At 35.8% G+C, this 11,578-nt stretch overlaps 1 protein-coding gene across 2 annotated transcripts; it reads left to right on the top strand.

Annotated features, from left to right (window-relative positions):
- The first annotated feature begins 987 nt into the window (after window positions 1-987).
- Window positions 988-11,092, top strand: agtrap (angiotensin II receptor-associated protein). 2 transcript variants are annotated; one of them, XM_007547034.2, is made up of 5 exons: window positions 988-1,552; window positions 2,136-2,170; window positions 2,359-2,464; window positions 4,550-4,745; window positions 7,908-8,842. In XM_007547034.2, the coding sequence occupies exons 1-5, from the start codon at window positions 1,526-1,528 to the stop codon at window positions 7,979-7,981; spliced, it is 438 nt and encodes a 145-aa protein (XP_007547096.1). In that variant the 5' UTR covers window positions 988-1,525; the 3' UTR covers window positions 7,982-8,842. The 2 variants fall into 2 exon arrangements, with proteins under 2 accessions (XP_007547096.1, XP_007547095.1); XM_007547033.2 differs by lacking the exon at window positions 7,908-8,842 and adding an exon at window positions 9,190-11,092 and having other exon boundaries at window positions 999-1,552.
- Window positions 11,093-11,578: the final 486 nt, after the last annotated feature.

Below are 11,578 nucleotides of genomic sequence, written 5' to 3'. Positions count from 1 at the left end.
GACTCTACATAACTCTGGATGAGTTGAAGAGATCCACCAATCAGGTGGGAGATTTTGCTGACAGGATAGCTATTTGTTTACCACTCCTATAACTGGGACCATCATGTTTTGGAGATTCTTTGAAGATGCTTTTCTTTAGCAGGGACAGAGTTGATGGAAGATGAATGCAGTTTAGCACCGGGTAATGCTATCAGAAAAGCTTGAAGAGGCAAAAATTTAGTTGAGACCAGAGAGAAAGTTCAATTTCCATCTGAACACGACACTAAACTTATAGACAGAGTCACAATGGAATGATTTAGACTAAAGTACTTTCCAGGGTTACAAATGTTACATTATTATTCAAGGGTATGTTGTAAATGTTGAAATGGCAATAGCAGTTGCAATAAATCCATGTTTCCTTTCTGTCTTTCTCATCTGTTCTTCAATTACTCTCTGTGACCTTTAGCATATTTTGTGCTTTAATTTCTGTCAGATGACAGCGTATGCTGCAAAGAGGCATGATCCAACAAGCTACACATGGCATGCAAAGTGTCAACTCATGACACTAGGAAAATATTAATTTGCAATTATGGCATTCCAAAATGTTATTTGTTTTATCAACATTTTGAAGACAGATATTAGAAATATGTGTTAGACCTTGGGGAATGTTTAAAACCATGCATCTTTTCCTTTCCTTTCCCACGTATGTGCCACTTGGTGTTGATGTATAATTTTAAATTTCAATAAAAAGCATTTGGTTGGTTTACTTTTTTTTTTTGCATTACAAATAGGTTCAAATTATTTATCTGCATTTTAGAAGACAGTTTGGCTTAAGCCATTAAAGCAGTTTTGTTTCCTGTTGCATTTTGCAGATGTCAAAATCGGTACATTCATCTGAGTTGGTTCCTGTTTTGTTTTCACGCCAGGTTTCGTCACCTAATTAGCAAACCTGAACCACATCAGCGATTATAGTCCTTGGCATAAACACCCCTCTAGCTTTTGCTTTCTGCATTTAATGTCCTTCAAGTCTGCAGTTAAACAGCAAGGTTATACCAGACTTTCTAAAGAAAAGAAAAGATTTATATATGTGTATCTATAAAAATTAAACCAATATTTAGTTGAATATTATCATGTTCTGAGGTATTATAGGAGCTGCCAAGAATTGTATTCCTAAGAATTGCATAGCAAAGAAACATAAATGTTCCTATTTGCCATTTTAATTGGGAAACAGACATGCTAGATTCCTGATCAATCATGGCGAACCTCTTTAAGAGACAGAAGTGAAGCTGTGACTGAAGCGGATTCTCCTGGGATCTGTAGTGGAAGCAGCAGGAAAAGGAGGAGGGGAGGGCATCACATGGGAAGCAGTCAGGCTGCTGTCACATGGTTTGTGTTTGCAAGTTCAGTTAAAGTGGAGGAGGAGTTTGCACAGAAGTTTGAGAAAGAGGAACAACTGCAGCATTTTTCATGTGGCCTTTCAACAAGTTGAAACACTGAACCATAAAGTGTGGAGGTGCTGCTTTTGATCAAAAAACTCAACATTATTATGGAAATCCCTGCAATAAACTTAAAGGTGAGTTTTTCAATTGTTGTCAATGGCTTATACTATAAAAATGTTGTGTTTCGACTAGTTTTAAGCAACGGCTAACGATAAATTTCATGTGTCACAGTTCTCATAGGTAATTCCACTGTGTGGCAACCAACTTCCCCTGATTAAGAAACAGAGCCAGGGATTTTGTTAAGGCAGAAAAGAATCATGTTGAGAATAAATGCATTGTAGATTCTCACAGCTGGCAAATATGTAGTCAATTTTGACACTTGTGTTTAGCATCAGCACAAGTCATAACAGAAAAAGACTATGACAAAATTAAAGCTTTCAAGATCAGAAATTCTAATCTCATCTTTTTTTTTTTCTTATTCTGTCCGAGATGATTAAACATGTGAAAACGATATCTTTGAACCCAGTCAGATACAACTGATCACACATTTCAAATTTACTCCTGGAATTTCCTGCTTATTGTAGCTGAAAACAGCATGCATGTAATTTTTCTTTTATTCTCAATTATTGAGGTGTTTTCTTCCTTATTAAATATTTTTTAAATTACCTGAATGCCTATAAAAGGGGAAAATCTTTAGGATGTTCTTCTCTGTTCCAGGCGATAGTGCTGGCACACTGGCTGCTTACTGTGTGGTGAGTGTGAGCTCTTGTTTTTTTTCATACATCTGAGGAATTTCTCTCATCTGAGCACACATACACACTTTCTCTCTTGTCTTAGCCTAACTCTTACACATACCACACTTGTGTATAAACTCCTGGAGAGTATGTCAAATGAGAATATTTTGTGAATTATATATTTTAAAAATATGCTATTGTTTCAGGGGCAGCATGGGCCTTCTCTCATCTTATGCATGGAGTAACTTCAGTGTTTTAGCAGTTGGAGTGTGGGCGATTGCACAGAGGGACTCCATTGACGCTGTTCTCATGGTGACTTACTTTTTTTTTTTCTCTTCTTCTTCTAAAAGTTGTCTTGCTATCATGTGACACATGCAGAAGTCTAACAATAGACCCTGCATATCCAAACTAACCAGTTTGGATGCTGAGGGGTTCTATGAATATTTCTTTGAAAGAATGTCCTTCCCTTCTCATTGAATGTCTGATCATTTCCAATTCAGTACATCACAGGGAGAAAATACTTTTCTTCTAATGTTCTGATGTTGAACTTTTGATTTAGGTTTTCTTTTTAGACTAATGAGCCATATCTCTGTCCTCAGACCTTATGTTGCCTCTTCAAAGTACATGCTTTCTCTGATGTTTTTTGTTGAAAATTATTTAACAAAGAATTCATAGATTTTTAACTGAAAGCAATGAGGACTTAATTAGATGTTCCCTTGTCCCAAACAAAATTATCCTCTGCTCTCTGGAGAATTAGAACAAATGCCACATTTATTCCCCAAACTTAGCTGCATTAGTTTAATTAAAAATTCATGCAGTAGATATTTCTTTTCTGACAAAGGGAATATTTTTCCCATTATTTTACCTAAGCTGTTCAAGGCAAAAATGACTTTCTCTGTGAATGAATCAGAAATAAATACTGAAATGTGACAATCTCATTGATCAAAGCAACATTCTGGGGTTTAGGTTACTAAAGCCAAGAAAAGACTTTCTAACCTCTGGATGTGGCAAAGTTTTAATTTCTGTAAACTCTTAGCAGAACTTTTGAAACTTTTTTTTTTAAGTGAGATGGAACCATGGGAGAGTTGTACCTTGAATGCATCTTTAAGAAGGAAAACTGATGGGCAAGAAACTTTAAACTCAAGCCCTTATTCTGCAAAGTCAAGGTCATTTATTTAATCAGACAGCCAGTTATTAATTATATGTCTTTTAAAATGCTACTTTAAGGGGTTTCTTTATTTAAAGTGAGGATTGCTGAGTTTGTAGAAAAGTGAAAACATTCTTCACAGTGGTTGAAGGCAAATAGTTCATCAAATGGTTCCCCCGTTTTAGCTGATTTCATTCAGAGTCAACAAAAACTGGTAGGCCATTATTTATTTAATCAAGAATTAAACTATTTTGACTTGGAAAGTAGAGCACACCACCCCAGTTTTAAAGTTCTTACACTGACTCTGTAGCTCAGAGAATGGATGTTAAGATGCTTCTGTTAGTTTACAAATTACTGAACTGCCTGGCACCAAAACACATTAAAGATCTGTTGTAGTATCAACCTTCCAGACCACTCGGGTTTTCTGGTTCTGCTCTGCATCCTCAGAACAAAACCAAACATGGAGAAGTCGCATTCAGTTCCACTAATCTGGAAACTGAAAACCAGTCGAAACACAAGTACCTTTAAATCAAATCCCAGCTGTTTAGATCTGCTTTTGATTCATAATAACTTGAACATTGATAATCAAATTTGATGTATTTTTGTATGAAATGTAATTAAATTTAATGTTTATTGCTTGTTTCATAAATGGTTTGTATTATGGTTTAAAGCATTTCGAACTGATTTGTTGCTAAGATGTGCTTAACTGAAGATATATATATATATATGTTTTTAATTTAAAAAAAACACAAACAAATGAACACAAATAACAGTTTGAAAATATATTATACCAATGTGACTCAACTACTACACTTGGAAGAGAAGCAACACTTTTTTTTTCAAAACATTTTTAGAAAAGCAATTTCTTAAAATTTTTGTTTTCTAAACTGATTCAAATCTGTAAATATTATTTCTGAGGATCCTGTTGTAATTAGTTTTGTGGCCTAATTTTGATTCTAATCTCTGTTATTCTGGGAGGAAAAAAGTTGGGATAAATTTGCAAGTTCAGAACCAAATGGCTCCATCAGCTTTAAACACCAGGCTTGCCATAAAAAGCAATTGAGCAGCTTACTGTTGTCCAAAATGTAACTCTATTTTTATTCATAATCAGCTGGACTGCTCATGTTGTTCCCTCACTCCTGTATCTTGGCTTGACTGATCAGAACATGGCACTCCTGACTTTGTGTTTTCAGTCTTCAACTTTTGAAGAGCTACTCCATTAACCTGTTTTTTTTTTTATCCTGTTACAGTTTCTTATGGGACTGGCTGTCACGATACTGACCGACATTGTCCATTTTGGGATCTTTTATCCACCGCAGCTACTTGTGGCTGTATCTGGCTTTTCTGCTGGCATGGCTATCCTCAGCCTGCTGCTTAAACCCGTTTCCTGTTTCTTTGTCTACCAAATGTACCGTGAACGAGGAGGAGATTACAACGTCAACTTCGGTAAGAACCAAAGTTAAATATGCTGATAGAATGAGCTTGCAGACTTTTGAGAATGAAAAATGAGAAACCATTTGACAATAACTGAATTTTAAATGCTTCTAAACATATTTGTAGTTTTTGTATTGGTTCAAATTTTAAACAACTCCAACTCTTCTTACCTTTTTTTTTTTATTTACTTTTGCTCCGTTCAACTGAAAACTGCTCTTTGTGGGAAAACTTTGCTTCAAACAACCAGTAAAGTCCACATCTTGCTTATTAGTTACAACCACATGACATTTTTTCTTTGCACTGAGATGGCCCAGCTGCAGCTCTACTCGGCTCATAAATCTGAGTCACTTTGAAAATGGGATTGTACTTCATGAACAAACATAAGGCCATCACAGAGGGTGAAATTAACTATCTATATTCTGAACAGAAATGGCTCAGTCCTGATTCACGAAAAAAGATTTGTGTCATTATGAGTGTCGAGTTAATTTCTTTTTTTTTTGACAAAGAAACAGATGAGTAACTGCTGGTGAGATGGAAGACACATTTTTCTAATCCATTAGTTGGTGCCATTGATTTGTTGGCCTAAACCGTTCAGCTATGAGCTGTTTCATTTTAAAACTCAGCAAGTCATGATGGGTATGGAAATCCTTAAAAATACTTATCTTTTCACATGTCTCTAGTAGTTTTTATTTATTTATTGGTAAAAATATCTAATCTTTCATGACTGGAGTGCTTTCATGCTTTCTGTTGAGAAGAGAAAAAATGGTAATAAAAGAACAAACCAGGAGGTCGGGGTTGTGGCACTAATTGTTTTTCAATGCAACTCAAAACGGCAGTTGATGAAACGTATCTCTTTGCTCTGGGAGAGATAATTGAATATTGATGAATCTGGTCTTTTTATGGTTTTACTTTGCACAGCAGGGAGCACTCATTAGATGTTGTTGTGACTGATGAAAGCAGCTAATGTTACTCTCTGACTGTGAGCAGTTTAATTGGTGTCTGATTGCATTGCGGGCTTTACACTACTGACCGTGATGGAAACCAGACAATGGGGGTGACAGGAAATGGATTGCTGAATTGGGCTGTTGACGATCTCTGAATTTTGATTGCCCATTAAGTTCATCTTTTTATTTCTTAATAAATAAAAAAAAATCTGAACTGTCAGTAATTTGGTCTCAAACTGACGGACCAATAAAAGTGTCCATTTTCTGCTCGGTCATAAGGACTGACTGTGTAGGCAAGCGGGTTGGCAGTTTATGAGGAAGGTATAAAGCAGCTTTATCCGTTCAGTGCTAAAGTGCATTTCAGCACGATAATGAATGTGTCGTTAGTGTGTGAATGTTTTTATGAGCGAAAATTATCTCTGCATTTACAGCCTAAAAGGGCTGCAAGATGGAATTACAGTGACTCATAGGGTAAAATGCTTCGAATGGTTTAAAAAGTCCCCTTACCAAAACAATATTGTTAAACTTTTGAAAGTGAGAATTCTTTAGAAGTTTTTAGGTTTCTGTTTTATTCTTTATTTTTGCATAAATAAGATTAAAAGGGTATTCTCAAGAACACATTTTGTTGAGTCATGGATTTTAGCTCACAATAACAATTGCTTATTGTTATTGTGACCATTATTAATAATATGATGTGCTGCTAAATGTATCAACAATATAAGACTATAGAGTTGTATCATCACTACAATAGCATTCAGCATGAACTTGCCTACTGAGGGCTGTGTTTTATTACACAAGGCATGTGTCTGGACTTCACATCACTCAGTTCAGTACCCTTATATTTACTGGGGAGCTGCGGTAGTATTACATGTCTTAATTTGTCTTTGGATTGTACTGCTGTGAGAGGTCTTCCCTTTGAAATGTGGGGATCTATCAGGTGCCGACACTGCCAGGTTCTGTTACCTGTGGAGAATGAAGGGCCTGAGTTAAGATCTCAGCTGGATTTTTTTTTTTTCTGTGGAGTTTGTATGTTCTCCCTGCAGGTACATTGGGTTTTCTCCCAGTAATATGTTAATTCTCTGTCTCTAGTTGGTAGATGTGTGTCTGTGTGATGTCTGCCCTGCATAGCTCTACGTTGCCCTCCGATGGACTGGTGACCTGTACAGTGTTTATGCCCCACCTCTGAACCAATAACCACTGGAGATGGGCACCAGACCTCCTGTGACCCTCCCAGGATTAAATGTCTAGAGAAGCTACTGGAGATGGATGTTTTGATATATATTTTTTCTCTTACTGAAGTTGTCTCCTGTTATAGAGTTTTGATGTGAGAATGAGCCTGATGTTCCTTGATCATTCTGTAGCCATCATGGTTTTAGCAGAGACGCTTGTTGTGTGGCATTTAAGGCACTAGAAACAGCAGGTCGGCTCCAGACAGATTAGGATGGATTTTCTAGGTTTTGAATTCTCTAGAAAAACATTTTGTGATGTTATGTTGTCTGAGATACTTCTGTCTATAAGAGTTTAAGAACCAATGACTTGTTTGCTTTGAAAGTGCATTTAGTGTCCTGCTTTGATTCTTTAGTAAGAAACTCGCTGGGACATAAAATCTAAAACTGGTGGCGTTTTCTCACATACACCAACATTATAAATGCATCCTTATATTAAGCGGGAGGGGACATCGTCCTTGCTTTATTTATTTTTTTTCCCGAAAGGAATTTGAAGATTTATTAACTCGCACTTCAAGACAGACCTCCACTTTAAGTCAATTTATTTTTAATCAACTGAAATACAGAGAAGCTTTATGTGCATCTACTTCCAAGGATCCATTTATTATAAATTAGCCTAATCTTCTATGCTGTCCTTCTCATGCATATTGTCTTTGCAGCACATTGAAGCTCTGATTTTTATTTTTACCAGTATTTCCGACTGGCTATCACACTCTAATGTGTTTGTTTGTTTTTTTTATCTTTAGAAAAAAAGTCAAGCATAGAGGAAAATAACCTTTTTGTTGAAACATGCATTCTCTTTCAAACATCAGTGGCTAACAAAAGGGGGGAAATCAGTAAAATCTTGCATCTAGCTTTGTAAATGTAATTCCTTCAGATGTATTTTGTAGTTTGTCAGCTTGAATCTGTTTTGTTGCATGTTATTTGTTTCTGTTACACCAGTTTGTTTTTATCATTTATGTCTTCTCTCCTCATCTTTTTACCGCTGATTTCTTCTCTCTCAGACTTTGAGACCTCTGTGGACAGTCGGTGCACTACGGACAGTGCAGACAGTGCCTTTTTTGGCCGCCGCTACTGAGACCTGGCTTCTTCCTTTATTACTATTTCTCTTTCCAAATCATCCTATTCCCTACCCTTTCACCCAAGAAGTAAGATAACTAATAGACTGACAGGACACAAAAGACTTTATATTTCCAAAAATTGTTTTATATTTTTTCACAACAATTTTGTGAGACTCTTTGCAATACATGTAAATTTTTTTTCTCACCTGATCAAGGACACAAAAGAAAAGTGCAGGGTTTTCCTTTTGGTTGCATTTCTTTTGAATTTTAGTACTGCTACTTGGACTCTTTATGCTTAACTATGCAGTCATGTATTTCTGTGAGTCTAGTTTGGTAAATTTTCATCAGTAGCTCCTCATTAACATCCCATACTTGGATGCCTTGTGGTTTGCATGCTGCATGTTTTATTTATTAATTTTTTTTATTGTTGTTGTTCATTGTGTATTCAAGTTTGCATGTTATGCATCTTTTATCTGAAATTGCAGTCTCCAGATACCCAATTTATCTCTTTGTGTATTTAAATCAGTGCACAATGATGTTGCACTTTCCAAAATGGGACAGAATTAAAGACAGCAAAGGTCTAATTTATACATAAAATATTTTATTTACATGAGATGCTTTTCCAGTCTTATTCTATACTACTCCTCTGAAATAAAAAATAACTTCTTATTAAATTAGTATTTAAATGTGCAAGTTTGTCACAGTCTTGCTTGCATACGGTTATACAGAATTTTGAACTTCCATGGAAACATCATTGGTATTCTGGCCATGGTGGAGCCAATGCTTTCGGTTGCAAAGCGTCGCATAAAATCGTGTGCCTTTCCAGAAGTCACTGTAAAGCATGTTAACATCTGATATAAAGAACCTGTGAAGCTGTTTCCGCTGAAAACCAAATTATTTGACTTGCTAGCGACACACCACTACAATACAAAATCTCAGGCCACAGCTTACTGAAGTGGTTGCCTTTCTCAAAATAACCGCAGTACACACATTTTATCAAACGGTTCTGAAAGGAGGGATAACTTGAGAATATGGGATGAATCTGCGCCTGACTAACATTCCTGCGACAGGCTGGTTTTTCAGGGTAATAGTCGAGACGCCTCAGATGAGGAAAAAAAAAATCTGTAAAATAAATGTGCATGGCGTTCACAAAGCTGTATGGCTTCAAAGTGTTTAAAAATGCTGCATTTCACAATGCAAGTTGGTGTTTGATGTTTCTCTGCAGGTTTCCCAACTGTATCTCGAAATAGAGACACATATCAGTCCATCGACCAGCAGGATGAATCTTCAGGTCCAACAAATCCCTTCAACCAGGCCCCAGACACCAAACCAGGAGTCCGCACTTATTGAGAAAAGTACATGATTCAAAATGCAGTCTGTTTTTTGTTTCTCACTTTTTATATGCAGAGTTATAAAGTCCTTTAAGATCAATTTAAAATAGTATTGCGGGGTCACTGAGCTAAGCCAATTGAAATAATCTGTTTGGGTTTTATAGTAAAATATGCCCGTTACATTTTAGCTGAGGTTCTGAAAGATTTCTGCTTCAGTGCCACTGAAGAAAATAATCAGACGACACGCCATGGTTTACAGTAATCCTTTGAAGCTGGTCTCTGATTCTTTTAGCAGAACACTGTTGGATAAATAAGTAACTTTTTGACTTGCAGTCAAAAGTTTTTTGAAGCTTGAAAACATGTCAAAAACAAAAAAAAAATAGAAGTATATAGACACACTTAAAAAAAAAAACAAAAAATTTTTTTTAAGGAAAATCAAAAACTGAAAACCAATACTGAATTGAAATAAGTTTTCATATAGATGAGTCGGATATTAATTTCTTCACAAATGGGTACAGTTTTGTTTGTGTATGTTACCAAGAAAATCACCACTATGTCTATTGTGAAAATGACCAAATATCGTCTGTATGATGGTTCTAACGCGTTCATTTTAAACACCGAGCCGACTCAATAATAGTCTCATTGATCTTTCACTTATTCCCTTAAAAGTGAAGAGTTTCTAACCTGCTTTCAAAAATGCTGTCATGAAACGGCACTTCATCTTAGAATACCAATTACTCGCAGACCTCATACTGTGAAGTATCTCATAAATGCTGATGGGTTATGTGAATTTCCCCACAAATAATAAATTGTCGTATAGACTCATGCTCAAGAAATTTTTATTTTTTTCCCCCTCATTGAAAGCGTGTTTTATGCACTGTGGATTGCATTTATTTATATATTTTTTTCAGTTTTCATGTCTGTCAGAGGTTTTCCTGTTGTAAACCTGACGTCTGCCTCAGAATGGGGACGTTGTAACTCTGCTGATCACGTTTCTGGTGTGTGAAACTGTCAGTCCTCAACTAAACTGGGTCAAACCTTAACATGTTTGTATACAGTAACTGCAGTATCTGTGTGAACATACTTTATCACAACATTTCAACCATATCTAAGCACGCAAATATTTAGCTCACTTGTTTACTTCTATATTCAGTTTTACCTGATGCAGTGCTGTGAAGAAATGTTAATTTCTTCTGTTTTACCCGTCACACCTACATGTTTTAAATCATGAAACATGTGAGATAAAGTATTATAATGATAGACAATGACCTCAACTGAGGCAGATGACGGCAGCGCTTTAAACATTCTTGGTTATTTTTATGCTGCATGGGTGAGTAACTGATGAACCCTTGGAGTAACTTTAGTAGAGCAGCCATGAGGGAAAAGCTCAGCACTTGTTCCTGTTTTCTCAATTTGTGGATCATTGCTTTTGATGTGGTTTGCTTTGTGAAACCTTAAAAATGGTTTTATTACCAGACAGATGGATGTCAGCAATATTGTTTGAAATCTTTTGGTCTGCTTCAGGTTTTTATACAATTTGAACCAAGTTTATTTGGATACCATTTTCTTTAAATGAAATTATAAAATATTTAAGTGTGACATTGAGAGAAAAACAGAGAAAATCTTTAAAGACCTAGTTCTTTTTACAACATGGCAATGTTTAGTCTGCAATTTACAGAACAAAATGTACCTGCTGGATTCCTTAACATTTTGTTTTGTAACACACTGTTAATTTATTGCACCATGATTATTTTTCTCTGTATCTGTGCTCTGACTGAATATTTTGCCTAAAATTGATCACATTGGTTTTGTTAGTTTATTTTGATTTCTCAAAATAAAACAATTTAGCCATTTTCATTTAAAACATAAATAAAGTTGATTTCTCAAAATAAAACAATTTAGCCATTTTCATTTAAAACGTAAATAACAAAGTACAATGTATATCATCTCAAATGAATTTTCAGCTGCTGTGATTTAGATCTCTGTTTGGAGTTTAGTCACAGTTGGCATTTTCTGACTGAAGCGAGTTGCATCTTGGCAAATGCTTGACTCATTTTTTTTTTTTCCTTTGTCGCATTTCTGTTTCCCCCTCACCCTGCTGCTCTCAGAAACCTTTTTGTTGTTTGCCTTTTTATTTATACTGCCAGACAGCAAGCACATTTATCGGTGTGTTTTTGTTGTGGTAAATGCTTTTCACACTCTATTGTCTCCTATGAGAACTAGAACACCTTCACTCTGAAGTAATTTTCTTTTCAAAGCTATTCTGAAGCTCACACAGCTGGC

Source organism: Poecilia formosa, unplaced genomic scaffold (assembly GCF_000485575.1).
Source record: "Poecilia formosa unplaced genomic scaffold, Poecilia_formosa-5.1.2 Scaffold18, whole genome shotgun sequence".
NCBI classification, from domain to species: Eukaryota; Metazoa; Chordata; class Actinopteri; order Cyprinodontiformes; family Poeciliidae; genus Poecilia; species Poecilia formosa.
Note: the sequence above shows the minus strand (reverse complement) of the source record. Positions and strands in the feature narration are given on the sequence as shown.